The sequence below is a fragment of the Salvelinus namaycush genome, chromosome 3 (assembly GCF_016432855.1).
Source record: "Salvelinus namaycush isolate Seneca chromosome 3, SaNama_1.0, whole genome shotgun sequence".
In the NCBI taxonomy this organism is placed as follows: Eukaryota; Metazoa; Chordata; class Actinopteri; order Salmoniformes; family Salmonidae; genus Salvelinus; species Salvelinus namaycush.
The window spans coordinates 5,660,007-5,676,080 of NC_052309.1; the positions used below are offsets into that span (position 1 = coordinate 5,660,007).

Consider the following 16,074-nt stretch of genomic DNA (forward strand, 5'->3'; position numbering starts at 1 on the left):
TGTGCTGCAGCGAATTCAAAAATCCTTTCTCAGCAGTGATATCAGTCGAGATAGAGAGGGGGGTGGGACAGGGAAAGGCATTATGCAAACAAGCAAGGTAGGTCTCCAGAGGGCACTGATGGCGCTTGTGAGAGAGAGTGGCACAAAGCCTGCTGTTGTTACCCATTTGATACAGTCTATATGGTTGTTACAAATAACATTATCTTTGAAAGTTATTATGATACATAGGCCTAGCAGATAATGCAGTTTATTTAACACCTTGGGAAAAAAAGATAATTGATGACAGAGGAATTTAAATGTTTTCGCAAATTCAATTTATAATAGAATAGAACAGACTCAAACCTCCAAATGTGCGTCTGCATGGACTCACTAATGTCTAGACTTTACTTTTGACCAAAACTTTGGGGGAGGGGGGGAATCCTTGGACAGCTATTCACAGACATTCTAGTGAATGGGTTGGAAAGGTCATTATTATGGGTCAAAGGTTATGCAACATTTCCTCAAATGGAGCAGTGAATCAAAAACACAGTAAAGCCAGACAAACCGTCCCTTGTCTTATGGTCCAAAGAAGGGGGTGGAGAGGGCCGAGTGCCGGGGGTTCCAACCCCAGACAACTTCAAGTGGTGGCTTGGGCTAAACACAATCACATCTTTCAGCCGTGGAGCTTCTCTACTCTTGATGAAATGTGGTTGTGAAGTGTGAACAAAGTACTGTTGAAATATATCCAGTATTCCAATAGCCTATCTAAACGAATTATTATTTTCCCCTCGTCCCTTAGTCTAACTTAAATTCCATACGCTCCATCTGTATAATGGCATAGTATTCCTACATGTCTTTTAGTTTAATGGTCAGAATATACAGTACATGTTTTCCTTCTACATTGATTTTTCAGCTATATCTTCACAACATACAGCTAAACGTAAATGTCACATTATATTTCTTCACCTTTATCTTTCAGACTTAGGTCCTTGTTTTGAGAAGATAATTGTAGTATGTTGTTGGTAAGATGTAACCCCTCTTTTACACACTATCATTGAGATATACAGTAAGTCATATAACCTAGTCCAATCACAGTCCTATCAGCCCCTGTAGTATTTAGAGCAGAGGAGGCTGGTGGGAGGAGCTATAGGAGGATGGGATCATTATAATGGCTGGAATGGAATAAATGGAATGGTATCAAACACATGTGAACCAAGTTTGACTCCGTTCCATGTATCCCATTTCAGCCATTACAATGAGCCCATCCTCCTATAGCTCCTCCCACCAGCCTCTGATCTTGCGCTTACTTTAAATGACTCCCTGTGTTAGTGGTACCGTAAGTGCTGCCCAAAATGAATATAAAAAGCAGCTGTGGTAATCTTCATTAACTATGTGTCATGTGTTGATTAAGAGAAAACAGGTGACTATGGAATGTTTGTTGGAACCAGTCCCCAAACGCAATTAAGAGTCTGCTGATTTGTACAGATGTGCATTCTAGAATCTAGATCCCTCCCATTGCCTTCTAGATTCCTCCCTGTGCATTCTAGATCTCTCCCTGTAGATTCTAGATCTATCCTCCACATATAATAATAATAATTTATTCAACTTTCATAGCGGTATTCATTACATAAAGAACCTCAAAGAGCTTTAAAACAACACAAAAAAAGGATTGGAAAGTACATGGCTTTGAGTAATCATCGGAGGGAGGGGGTCAAAGGGGAGAGCAAGCAAAGATGGTCTCTGGAGCAAGTCCAGGGGAAGGCAGGCAGCACGGTGTCATCAAGGTGGTGTCTGGAGCAAGTCCAGGGGAAGGCAGGCAGCACGGTGTCATCAAGGTGGTGTCTGGAGCAAGTCCAGGGGAAGGCAGGCAGCACGGTGTCATAAAGATGTCTCACTGTCTTTGCCGTCTGTGTGGCTTCTCCATAGTAGGACTCTGATTAAGTTTGAGCTCAGCCACTGCAGTTCATGGACTCCGTAGTAGGTGTAGCCAGCTAGCTGGTCCTTCACTACTACCAAAATGAAGCACCCACGGGAGAAGATATGGCAGTCACGTGGCCAGAAAGCACACCACATTTCAATAATTAAAGGAGATCTGCTTGGATAGGATGCATTTTTGGGAATATTTTTATTTTGTACAGGCTTTCTTTTTTCTCTCTCTGTCAATTAGGTTAGTATTGTGGAGTAACTACAATGTTGTTGATCCATCCTCAGTTTTCTCCTATCACAGCCATTATTTAAACTCTGTAACTCTTTTAAGTCACCATTGGCCTCATGGTGAAATCCCTGAGAGGTTTCCTTCCTCATCGGCAACTGAGTTAGGAAGGACGCCTCTATCGTTGTAGTGACTGGGTGCATTGATACATACAGTGCCTTCGGAAAGTATTCAGACCCCTTGAATTTTTCCACATTTTGTTACGTTACAGCCTTATTCTTAAATGGATTACATGTTTTTCCCTCAGCTATCTACAGACAATACCCATAATGACAAAGTGAAAACAGGTTTTAAGATTTTTTTTTTTAGATGTATAAAAAATAAAAAAGTATTCAGACCCTTTGCTATGAGACTCAAAATTGACCAAGAACACGATGGTCACTTTAACAGATCTCTAGAGTTCCTCTGTGGAGATGGGAGAAGCTTCCAGAAGGATAACCATCTCTGCAGCACTCCACCAATCAGGCCTTTATGGTAGAGTGGCCAGACGGAAGCCACTCCTCAGTCAAAGGCACATGACAGCCCACTTGGAGTTTGCAAAATGACACCTAAAGACTCTCAGACCATGAGAAAGATGATTCTCTGGTCTGATGAAACCAAGATTGAACTCTTTGGCCTGAATGCCAAGCATCACGTCTGGAGGAAACCAGGCACCATGCCTACGGTGAAGCATGATGGTGGCAGCATCATGCTGTGTGGATGTTTTTCAGCGGCAGGGACTGGGAGACTAGTCAGGATCGAGGCAAAGATGAACGGAGCAGAATACAGAGGGATCTCCACCTCCCGGGTGGCGCAGTGGTCTAGGGCACTGCATCGCAGTGCTAGCTGCGCCACCAGAGTCTATGGGTTCGCGCCCAGGCTGGGCTGGGTTCGCGCCCAGGCTCTGTCGCAGCCGGCCGCAACCGGGAGGTCCGTGGGGCGACGCACAATTGGCATAGCGTCGTCCGGGTTAGGGAGGGTTTGGCCGGTAGGGATATCCTTGTCTCAGTATGTAAAAATGTAATAAAAATGTATGCACTCTACTGTAAGTCGCTCTGGATAAGAGCGTCTGCTAAATGACTAAAATGTAAATGTAAAAAATGGATTCTTGATCGAAACCTGCTCCAGAGCGCTCAGGACCTCAGACTGGGGTGAAGGTTCTCCTTCCAACAGGACAACAACCCTAAGCACAAAACCAAGACAACGCAGGAGTGTCTTCGGGATGAGTCTCTGAATGTTCTGGAGTGGCCCCGCCAGAGCCTGGACTTGGACCCGATCGAACATCTTTGAAGAGACCTGAAAATAGCTGTGTAGCAACGCTCCCCATCCATCCTGACAGAGCTTGAGAGGATCTGCAGAGAAGAATGGGAGAAACTCCCCAAATACAGGTGTGCCAAGCTTGTAGCGTCATACCCACGAAGACTCAAGGCTGTAATCGCTGCCAAAGATGCTTCAACAAAGTACTGAGGAAAGGGCCTGAATACTTATGTAAATGTAATATTTAGTTTTAATTTTTTAATTGGCTAACATTTCTAAAAACCTGTTTTTTCTTTGTCATTATAGTGTATTGTGTGTAGATTGATGAGGAAAAAAACAATTTAATCCATTTTAGAATAAGGCTGTAACGTAACAAAATGTGGAAAAAGTCAATGTTGTGAATACTTTCTGAATGTACTGTGTATGAGTGATAAAGTAATGTCACCCTTCATTTGCTCTGTTAACCTTTGGAATTACTTCGATAGCAAGTGTGTGGTGGGGGGGGGGGGGGAATCTACGTTAAGGGTGTGATCTCCACGCCAGAGCCACACTCTTCAGATATGCCAGTGAACTAGGCAATATATAGTCTTGTTGGTGTGTCCATGCTGCAGACAGATACATCACTGGAATAAATCGTACTAGAAGTTGTTATGCAGGAAAACAAAATGTGTCTGCATCATTATGTACTGACTACAGACACACTGACTACAGACACACTGACTACAGACACACTGACTACAGACACACTGACTACAGACACACTGACTACAGAAACACTGACTACAGAAACACTGACTACAGACACACTGACTACAGACACACTGACTACAGAAACACTGACTACAGAAACACTGACTACAGACACACTGACTACAGAAACACTGACTACAGACACACTGACTACAGAAACACTGACTACAGACACACTGACTACAGACACACTGACTACAGACACACTGACTACAGACACACTGACTACAGAAACACTGACTACAGACACACTGACTACAGACACACTGACTACAGAAACACTGACTACAGAAACACTGACTACAGACACACTGACTACAGACACACTGACTACAGAAACACTGACTACAGAAACACTGACTACAGACACACTGACTACAGACACACTGACTACAGAAACACTGACTACAGAAACACTGACTACAGACACACTGACTACAGACACACTGACTACAGACACACTGACTACAGACACACTGACTACAGAAACACTGACTACACACTGACTACAGAAACACTGACTACAGACACACTGACTACAGACACACGTTACTGTCCTTCGGTGTTTTTATTGTGCTTCAACTTTTTAGAGAGACAACGTTTAAGTCAAGTGGTTTCAAAGTTAAAGTGGTGTCTAAGACAAAATGTCAGAAACGTGTTTGTATCAGGGCATGTAGATGTTTGTGGAAGTGTGACTATGTTAGGGCACCTTAGGGCAGACCAAGAGATCACTGTGGGTGACGTGCTCTATTATTCATGGAATTGAACCTCAAAATTATCTGGTGCAGAAAATGAGGTTAAAACGTAGTGTGTGTGTGTGTGCAGTGCTTGTGTGCGAGAACGATATGATAGTAGGTTATGATGACTCATACTGTAATGACAGGGTCCCTCTGAAAAACTTGAAATGCTTTAAAAAATATTTTCCACTGTTTAAAAGCCAGATCATATTATATATTTAATATAGTTATTCTGCCACAGCCATCTGGGGTATTCCAGATATGAACTAGACACCATGCTAAATCTATGTTGCCTGCAGCCACGGCATGCCTTCACTCTCAATAACATGAGCACTGCACCCACAGAACAACACTCACAACGTTCATAAAAAGCAAGACAATCAAAATGGCCTTGGTACAGAGTAAATGATCAATCCAGTCAAGAATTGACCTACTCAGGCACATAAGTTAGAGGTCAACTGCACAATCTGCAGTTGACCTCTAACCACAAAGCATTGCCTATATACATTATTTTGGTAAGGCATTTATTGTAAAGCGAAAGCTGTTTACTTCATAGAATACATTTTTTTAGTCTGTATTTCAATCATCCTCACTGACACTCAGCAGTTATTCACCAGAAATATTATAGCCAAACACAGCCATCTAAATGATAGTACACCAACTATGAGCACATAAAAGTGGCATCCTGCGTAATGCAAAATTACAGTTTGTTTCTTTTTATGTAGGCCTACACCTCAATATTGGACAGGTATGTACCAATAAGTTCCCGTCTTCGCCAATGCCCTATTTTAACATGTCCTATAGCACCATCTCATGGCCAAAAGCTTACAACACAACATTTCTGCAGGACCAAGTAACCAATTTAAAAAATATATTTATTCTCATCAAAAGTAATGACATTCAAAAAAGGCAACAGCCAAACACCATAGATTGATTTAGGCTCAAAGAGTGACAAACGTCTTCTTTCATACCATTGTGTTAAGTGATACCAAAGAAATGGGTCTGGTTGTCAATCACAAATGATAAGTTTGCATTACAGACTGATGATATCAACAGTGGTTCAGTAGCGGTGCAGTTCAGAGGCTGTACGGCTCTATCAACAGTTATGATCACAAATACACGAGCTGAAAAATAAACACGTATGACTGGCCACCAAAAGTGGCCTGGCTGGCTACTTGTCATGCCACATGTGCTGCCTGCATTCCAGTGGACAGTAGATAGAAAACAGGTACTTTGGAGAACCTGGAACAAGTATACAAGCAAACACCATCTTTACTGGGCTTTCAAATCAGAGTTGACTTTATGTACAAAAAGCTAGTCAATACCGTCTGGGTGCACCTACTTATAAATCCATTCAGTTAGAAAATAGAAAACACAGTACATATCATTAGACATAGAGAAGTGAGCACATGTAGCCGTTTGGGAAGGCCATACAACAATTATATTAAAGTGATAGAAAAACAACATGTTATGTCAATAACACGTTACTCAATACTTTATTTCAACACTTGATCAAAAGGTCGATATTCATCCTATGCACTTTGGTATTAGTGTAGTACTAGTAGCAACATATTGGTGATGTATGATATCCATTAAATGCCACAGTGACAGAACATTCACCTCCTCCATACAATCAGACTGAGCTTGGTTGCTGAGACAAATACAGCTTCATGCACAGCAGACAATATAACTTGTAGGGGAGGAAGTATTCAATGAATACCACGGAATGTTGACAGGAAGGAACGTTCCAGATCAGTTCTTCGGGAGTGGTCGTCTAAATAGGAGAATGTGAGGCTCTGAAAGAAAAATAATATATATATATATATATAAAAAAAAAGATGAATTGACTTACAAATTACAAACCCTTTACATATAGTCTACGCTTAGCCTGGTCCCAGATCTGTTTGTGCCGTCTTGCCAACTCCTTTGGGTCACTCACTGTCATGCCAAGCACGATAACAGAAAATTGTCAAGAAAAAAACAAAAAACAAGCCCTGGGACCAGGCTATTTGCCTTGAGACATGATTGATGTGGTGTAGACAAAGAATTTAGGGTACAAACCAGGTTCATGGATCATATAGTGCACCCATCCAAGAGACTGCTGCACTCCCATTCGCCTCCACTCATCCTCAGACATCAGGTGGGATTTGGGGACTTGTTTCACCATCTCCCGCGGCAACACAACATGTCTGTTGGAAGAGCAAGTAGAGCAACAGTAAACACATTTTTACTGTAGTAAATAATGTATTCAAAGTCCATATAGTTTGAATATTTTCTAAAAGTACTGGTTAGTGGTTATGTACTTTATAACCTAAAACCAGTGCGAGTTCATCTTTAGACTGTAGCTAGCTAGGCCTATCCAACTGAATGAAACAATAAAAGAGGCTAAGATTCGACATTAGATATTGGTAGGTAACAGTTAAAGTAGCTAGCTACACCACCAATTCCAATCATCATGAACTGGTTATTAATGGAATTATCAATTAAAAGCTGAAACTTCAACTTTCATCAAAGACTGTATGAATGGACAAAGCCATCGATCACGTGACACCATTCATTCATTGTGTGAAAACTCAATAGCTGATTTGAAGCATCTCAGGGGGGAGATTTATGTAGACATTCAATGATTGGTTTGAGCTACTCGAGTGGCGCAGCGCTCTAAGGCACTGCAGTGCTAGAGGCGTCACTAGACACCCTGGTTCGAATCCAGGCTGTGTCACAACCGGCCGTGATTGGGATTCCCATAGGGCGGCGCACAATTGGACCAGCTTTGTTTGGATTTGGCTGGGGTACGTAGGCCGTCATTGTAAATAAGAATGTGTTCTTAACTGACTTAGTTAAATAAAAGGTGAAATACTCCAGGAAATGCTGTTGCAGCCTAGCTCAGTGCTGCCCCCTCTCATTGAGTGTCTCAAGTTAAAGGCTGACCGGGGTACTGCAAGCTACCGTTAGCTACTAAATTACCCTTAACTTTTTTTCTGTGATTTTAAAATAATCAGGACATACATCTGGTGTAATAGAAGCAATTATTGGTTTTGTGATTGTCCTCTAAATTGTTATTTACAGCAAGACTGACCACAAAGATTTTCCCTTCACTAGAATGGGGGGGATCCTGTTTTCTGCAATGCCTGCATAACCGCAGTCGGCCTTGAACTTTGTGACTTCAACGGGAGGGGGCAGTCATTTACCCCTAACTTACACCAAGGGTGGTAAGCAGTAGCTCTATCACTATGGTCCCAATATCTAGGTCCATAGATGATATGAAAGAGAATGTGAAGGAAGGCAGAGTGATTGAGGCCAAAAGGTTTATCAGTAGGAAAGAGGGTCAAAGAAGTGAAAGCCAATCAGTGTTGCTGAGGGTTGAGGGTTTTGCCTGGAAAAGTACAGATGGGATTCCTTAGTTTCAATGTATGAGAATTTGTCCCATCCCCCTTGTGGTGTTTTAAATGCCAAAGAATGGGACATGTAGCTGTTCAATGTAAAGAAAGGAAAAGATGTGCCAAGTGTGGAAGGGAACATGATTATGGTGAATGTGGGAGCAATGTGAAGGGTATTTGTTGTAATTGTGGTGGGGGGAACATAGTGCAGCAATTTGGTAGATGCCAGGTACAGAGAGAGGCTCAGAGATATAGAATCAGTCATGCTATATCATATGCAGGGGCTTTAAGACAGATTGGTGGAACTACAGTGTGGAATGATTGCTCTTCCATGGCTACTTCCTGTACTACCTAATGTCAGGGGCTGGTGTTTCTGCTGATCCTGGCATGGTTTCGAGGCATGTTCAGAAATCTAGTGCTCATGAATGTACAGTGTCAAAGGACACTTTCATAATGAATAAAGTTGACTTCATAGCTTTTATTGGTAAGGTTATCAAAATGACTTGGGTTGTGGGAAGCAGAAATGGCAGGTTGAAGGTTATGGTGGAGATGGCAAAAGAGATATTGGGGGTAACAGATGTAACTGTTGAAATGGTTGTTGACATGCTGAACAATAAGGGTGGAGTGTTTCAGCATGATATAGATTAAGTTTAATAGGGTAGGGGGGTGTGGTAGAAGTTAGTAGGGATTTATTTGTTTTTTATTTTCATGGTAGTACAGAATTGGGCAGATCACGAGTGGTCGTACATTCCAGCACAGTAGGTGGCAGCATGCACTTCAACGATTGCGCCAATCCACCCGCATGCTTGTAGTGGAGATCTGACGCATGCGCATGGATATGGCGGTAAGCAAAGTGCTCATAGTCTTATTTTGTATTTTGACGAATTGACAGCAGGCATATAGATACATGTTTGTCTCTACTCTACCGACATCTTAACTTTGGCTACTTACAAAAGTATATTGAAGTTAGTCATTAAACACATTTCCCTCAATGGGAGAATAGTGAGTACACATCTGAACAACGTCCTGGACCAGAGCTAACAAAGTAGTAGCACAGAACAATGAGACAGATATTTCACCGGATGTATTAGTGTGAAGCATCCAGTTGGGGTTCCAACCGGATGAGAGGAAGCCCTTTGGCCTGCAGTGTGAGAAGATGGAATTTGGCCGACATTCTGCTTATTCTCTCATCGATAAAACATTTGATCTCAACAGTTTTCTGTTTCTAAAACTAGAATATGTTACGACAGAGTGGTCAAATTTTTGTAAACTTCACCCTTTGACAAAGTAAAAAAGAAGCGTTGTTTACAAGGAGTGCAAGAGCAAATTGAGTTTATGCACACGCGCACTTCAGAGAAATATGCTAATAAATATTAGAATGGGCCAATAGGCTCTCGCTAGTTCGTACTTGCCTCTGCCCACTATGATTAATACTATATATGGTAGTATTACTAGTAGCAGCAAAGAATGAAGTAGTCTACTTAACTCAAAACGTTAACTACCTAGCTAGATATTAACAGTTCACTGGAGTAATTTTAAATATAAAAAAGGACGAACGACAGTCGTTGGTAGCTAAGCCATTTTCGGCTCAGAGAATATAAAGTTGGCTAGCTAGTTATTCGTGTGGTTTGCGTATTGCTGCCTTTCACAGTTCGGAAAGTGAACTAGCTACATTTTGTCCACTATTTTTTTTTATAATGGGGGAGAGAAATTGCATCACCATCTTACTGTAGATATATAACCCGTCCCACTACTTTGGTCCTTACAGATCCTGGCTAGTTAGTTAAACCATACACGCTAATAGTAACTACCAGCTAACGTTAGCTAGCGAGCCAAGTTAATACAGGATCAGGAAGCGAACATACCTGTATTCATAATGTTCGTCGTTATATTTGTCTGAGTAGTAGATTTGTTTGTGTGACATATTGCCAATAAACAACTTTGACAGTATACACATGCAATTCCACTGCACTTCGTTAGAAAGTATTCCACGAACGTCCCCACTGCTAGCTTCGTTGCAACACGTTTGGCTAACCGATTCAAACCTATGGGAGGAAGAAAAAAAAAGCCTTACCAAGCCACTGATTGGATAAAAAGGTATCACATGACAATAACTAAGCATGTGCAGGTCCAATGAGGGAAAATGTCCACACTAGGCAAATCAAGTGCCTAAATTACACCATTAACAACAATATATTTACGTTCATCAAATAATTGTGATAGTTTTTATAGCTATGTTTTCATTCACTTTGCAGCTGCGTCCTGCAACATTGTAACGAATGATGGAACGTACGACTTCAGCAGCCGTAGAACTCTGATAGCACCTAGCAATGATAGCCATATTCTATCATCAGAGAGGAAGAGACAAAGCTAGAGGGTTTACTCCGCCAAAGACGGATATAGTGACAAGATACATATCTCTCCGCCCTAACAATGGGAGTCGTTGTCCACAAAGCGGCACGGTGGGCTGTCAAGCTCCCGCCTATCCTTTCTTTCGATTGGTGGAAACATCTCATTATTGTAATTCATTTTTGAATATGTCTGACAAAGTGAAAATGTAGAGTTTCTATCAACCTCATTCGTGCTTCGCATAATGTAGATATCAGAGAACACCGCTATTCGCGGGCGGTGTAGTTGGGGAAACCATTCACTTCAGAAAAAGGTGTGATATTAATTAAGTTTATCGCTGTTAAGACACTGATGCCCTTTGCAACCACGTACCTATGTGAGAGTGGATTCTCGGCCTTCACTAGCATGAAAACTAAATACAGGCACAGACTGTGTGGGAAATGATTTAAGACTGAGACTCTCTAATATACAACCCAACATTGCAGAGTTATGTGCATCCTTTCAAGCACACCCTTAACTTGTGGTGAGTTATTGTCACGAGAATTATGTTCTCGATGTTCTTAAACCAATTCAATTAAACTACTCAGTCTGCTAATCAGGATTTGTAAGATACTGATTGAAATGAAACAGACGGAGGCCCAGCTAAAATAGTAAAATAAGGTTTATTCACGAGAGCGCTGGTTAGTTGTACAAAACCATTCATTTTATACTAGCTCCTTACGCACATACTCTTGCACACAAACAGAATTCATACGCACATACATTTGCACACAAACAGTAGGTATCTTACGCACGTACTGTCCTGCTACCCAGCCGACAAAGATTAGGGACCGTGAGAATCACTCCCTGTCCTTTACCAAATCTCTCAGTGGCCCCTAGCCAAGTTCAGCACCGAATCTTGCTCAGACAGTCTGTGTTTAAGACACTTCAGAGACATATTGTTATATTGTTTTACCCTAATTATGACTAAAACTACACACATCATGACTAAAACTACACACGTAATTTATTATAATTTTACTGACTAACACTACACAAACCCATCAGATAATAAATGCATGATTCTAATCAATTTCATACAGTTCTAAGGTTTCAAAGTGGGAATTATTTCATCATTATCTTTCAACATTTAAATTACTTTAACAGTTATTCACAAATTTCTATCAACAAATAAGGTTTTAAATGTAAGATGGTTAAATTATTGATTATTATTATTTGTGCCCTGGTCCTGTAAGAGCTCTTTGTCACTTCCCACGAGCCGGGTTGTGACAAAAACTCACACTCATTCTTATGTTTAATAAATGTATTGTATAGTGTGTGTGTGTGGCAGGCTTACAATGATGGCAAAAAACAACATTTGAGAGTGAGCTGACCCTGGTGCCAGGAGTACGCAGCTGGAGGTTGAATATTTGAAGGAGTACGGGACTATAAAAAGTTTGGGAACCACTGATGTAAGTGTAACAGTTTTGCTTCCGTCCCTCTCCTCCCCCAACATTGGCTCAAACCAGGGACCCTCTGCACACATCAACTACTGACACCCTCGAAGCATCGTTACCTATCTCTCCACAAAACCGCGGCCCTTGGAGAACAAGGAAAACAACTACTTCAAGGCCTCAGAGCGAGTGACGTCACTGATTGTGCAGATAGTGCTGTTGGCTAGAGCGCACTTGCAAATACCAGAGTGGGACACTCGTTATATAACGCACTTGACAATACCAGAGTTGGCACACTCGTTAAATAACACAATATTGAGTTGTGAGAACCATCAGTAGAGTGTAAAATGCGATGGAAACCCATTTAACTTTAAAAAAATATTTTATTCTGAGGCCTCGCGGGTGGCGCAGTGGTCACTGCATCGCACTGTGCCACCAGAGACTCTGGGTTCGAGCCCAGGCTCTGCCGCAGCTGGCCGTGACCGGGAGGGTCATGGGGCGACGCATAATTGTCCCAGCGTCGTCCGGGTTAGGGAGGGTTTGGCCGGCAGGGATCTCCTTGTCTCATCGCGCACTAGCGACTCCTGTGGTGTGCCGGGCGCAGTGCACGCTGACCAGGTCGTTAGGTGTATGGTGTTTCCTCCGACACATTGGTGCGGCTGGCTTCCGGATTGGATGTGCGTTGTGTCAAGAAGTAGTGCGGCTTGGTTGGGTTGTGTTTCGGGGGACGCATGACTCTCGACCTTCCCTCACTAACTTTTTGCTAGCACAGACTGGAATATGTTCCGGGATTCCTCCGATGGCATTGAGGAGTACACCACATCAGTCATTGGCTTCATCGATAAGTGCATCGATGACGTCGTCCCCACAGTGACCGTACGTACATACCCCAACCAGAAGCCATGGATTACAGGCAACATCCGCATTGAGCTAAAGGCTAAAGCTGCTGCTTTTAAGGAGTGAGACTCTAACCTGGAAGCTTATAAGAAATCCCGTTATGCCCTCCGATGAACCATCAAACAGGCAAAGCGTCAACACAGGACTAAGATCGAATCGTACTACACCAGCTCTGACGCTTGTCGGGTGTGGCAGGGCTTGCAAACCATTACAGACAACAAAGGGAAGCACAGCCGAGAGCTGCCCAGTGACACGAGCCTACCAGACGAGCTAAACTACTTCTATGCTCACTTCGAGGCAAATAACACTGAAACATGCATGAGAGCACCAGCTGTTCTGGAAGACTGTGTGATCACGCTCTCCGCAGCCGATGTGAGTAAGACCTTTAAACAGGTCAACATTCACACGGCCGCAGGGCCAGACGGATTACCAGGACGTGTATTGCGAGCATGCGCTGACCAACTGGCAAGTGTCTTCACTGACATTTTCAACTTCTCCCTGTCCGAGTCTGTAATACCAACGTGTTTTAAGCATGTTTTAACTTGCCTAAATGACTACCGACCCGTAGCACTCACGTCTGCAGCCAAGAAGTGCTTCGAAAGGCTGGTCATGGCTCACATCAACACCATTATTCCAGAAACCCTAGACCCACTCCAATTTGCATACCACCCCAACAGATCCACAGATGATGTAATCTCTATTGCACTCCACACTGCCCTTTCCCACCTGGACAAAAGGAACACCTATGTGAGAATACTATTCATTGACTACAGCTCAGTGTTCAACTCCATAGTGCCCTCAAAGCTCATCACCAAGCTAAGGACCCTGGGACTAAACACCCCCCTCTGCAACTAGATCCTGGACTTCCTGATGGGCCGCCCCCAGGTGGTAAGGGTAGGTAACAACACATCCACCATGCTGATCCTCAAAACAGGGGCCCCTCAGGGGTACGTGCTCAGTCCCCTCCTTTACTCCCTGTTCACTCAGGACCGCACGGCCAGGCACGACTCCAACACCATCATTCATTTTGCAGATGACACAACAGTGGTAGGCCTGATCACTGACAATGACGAGACAGCCTATAGGGAGGAGGTCAGAGACCTGGCCATGTGGTGCCAGGACAACAACCTCTCCCTCAACATGATTAAGACAAAGGAGATGATTGTGGACTACAGGAAAAAGAGGACCGAGCACGCCCCCATTATCATCGACGGGGCTGCAGTGGAGTAGGTTGAGAGCTTCAAGTTCCTTGGTGTCCACATCACCAACAAACTAACATGGTCCAAACACACCAAGACAGTCGTGAAGAGGGCACGACAAAACCTATTCCCCCTCAGGAGGCTGAAAAGATTTGGCATGGGTCCTCAGATCCTCAAAAGGTTCTACAGCTGCACCATCGAGAGCATCCTGACTGGTTGCATCACCGCCTGGTATGGCAACTGCTCGGCCTCCGACCGCAAGGCCCTACAGATGGTAGTGCGAACGGCCCAGTACATCACTGGGACCAAGCTTCCTGCCATCCAGGACCTCTATTCCAGGCGGTGTCAGAGGAAGGCCCTAAAGACTTCAGCCACCCAGTCATGTTCTCTTCAGCCACCCAGACTGTTCTCTCTGCTACTGCATGGCAAGCGGTAACGGAGCGCCAAGTCTAGGTCCAAGAGGCTTCTAAACAGCTTCTACCCCAAGCCATAAGACTCTTGGACACCTAATCAAACGGCTACCCAGACTATTTGCATTGCCCCCCTCCCCCTTTACACCGCTGCTACTCTCTGTTGTTATCATCTATGCATAGTCACTTTAATAACTCTACCTACATGTACATATTACCTCAACTAACCGGTGCCCCCCGCACATTGACTCTGTACTGGTACCCCCCTGTATATAGTCTCGCTATTGTTATTTTACTGCTGCTCTTTAATTACTTGTTACTTTATTTCTTATTCTTATCTGTATTTTTTTAAACTGCATTGTTGGTTAGGGGCTCGTAAGTAAGCATTTCACTGTAAGCCTAAATAAAGGTGAAATAAAATAAAAATATAGATTCAATGGTTGTAAAGATGGGGAGAGGTCTGTCTTGATTATTGTCCAGTCTTGTGGTCCAGTACTGCAAGGAAAGACCTAGTTAAGTTGCAGCTGGCCCAGAACAGAGCAGCACGTTTTCCTCTTCGTTGTAATCAGAGGGCTGATAAAAATACTATGCGTGCCAGTCTCTCTTGGCTAAGAGTTGAGGAGAGACTGACTGCATCACTTCTTCTTTTTATAAGAAACAATCATGTGTTGGAAATCCCAAATTGTTTGCATAGTCAACTTACACACAGCTCTGACACACACACATACCCCACCAGACAAATCCAGAAGAAATTCAAGAAAGCGTACAGTATTAAATAGAGCCCTTATTGCATGGAACTTCCTTCCATCTCATATTGCTCAAATACACAGCAAACCTGGTTTCAAAAACAGATAAAGCAACACCTCACGGAACAACGACTGTCCTCTATTTGACCTAGATCATTTGTGTGTATGCATTGATATGTAGGCGTGTGCCTTTTTACATTTTTTATGTAGTTCTGTCCTTGAGCTGTTCTTGTCTATTGATGTTCTGTATTATGTAATTCTGTATTATGTTTCATGTTTTGTGTGGACCCCAGGAAGAGTAGCTGCTGCTTTTGCAACAGCTAATGGGGATCCTAAAAAAATACCAGTCTACCTTCCTGACCAGTCTCTTCATGACCAGTCTACCTTCCTGACCAGTCTCTTCATGACCAGTCTACCTTCCTGACCAGTCTCTTCATGACCTGTCTACCTTCCTGACCAGTCTCTTCATGACCAGTCTACCTTCCTGACCAGTCTCTTCCTGACCAGTCTCTTCATGACCAGTCTACCTTCCTGACCAGTCTCTTCATGACCAGTCTACCTTCCTGACCAGTCTACCTTCCTGACCAGTCTCTTCATGACCAGTCTACCTTCCTGACCAGTCTCTTCCTGACCAGTCTCTTCATGACCAGTCTACCTTCCTGACCAGTCTCTTCATGACCAGTCTACCTTCCTGAACATTCTCTTCATGACCAGTCTACCTTCCTGACCAGTCTCTCCATGACCAGTCT

At 43.1% G+C, this 16,074-nt stretch overlaps 1 protein-coding gene across 1 annotated transcript; it reads right to left on the bottom strand.

Annotated features, from left to right (window-relative positions):
* Positions 1 to 5,771: 5,771 nt before the first annotated feature.
* Positions 5,772 to 10,323, bottom strand: zgc:86839 (uncharacterized protein LOC415200 homolog). The gene is made up of 3 exons (XM_038988784.1): positions 10,157 to 10,323; positions 6,976 to 7,103; positions 5,772 to 6,710 (listed from the first exon to the last, which is right to left on the bottom strand). Exons 1-3 carry the CDS (start codon positions 10,246 to 10,248, stop codon positions 6,667 to 6,669), a joined length of 264 nt encoding a protein of 87 aa, XP_038844712.1. The 5' UTR covers positions 10,249 to 10,323; the 3' UTR covers positions 5,772 to 6,666.
* Positions 10,324 to 16,074: the final 5,751 nt, after the last annotated feature.

What these genes read in the sequence shown, in the direction of transcription:
- zgc:86839 (XM_038988784.1), bottom strand. Translation starts at nt 10,248, where the DNA reads ATGTGTATACTGTCAAAGTTGTTTATTGGCAATATGTCACACAAACAA. An exon ending in GACGAACATTATGAATACAG is followed by an intron (nt 7,104 to 10,156) that starts GTATGTTCGCTT and finishes CTCTTCCAACAG; the next exon opens with ACATGTTGTGTTGCCGCGGG. An exon ending in CTATATGATCCATGAACCTG is followed by an intron (nt 6,711 to 6,975) that starts GTTTGTACCCTA and finishes TTTTTCTTTCAG; the next exon opens with AGCCTCACATTCTCCTATTT.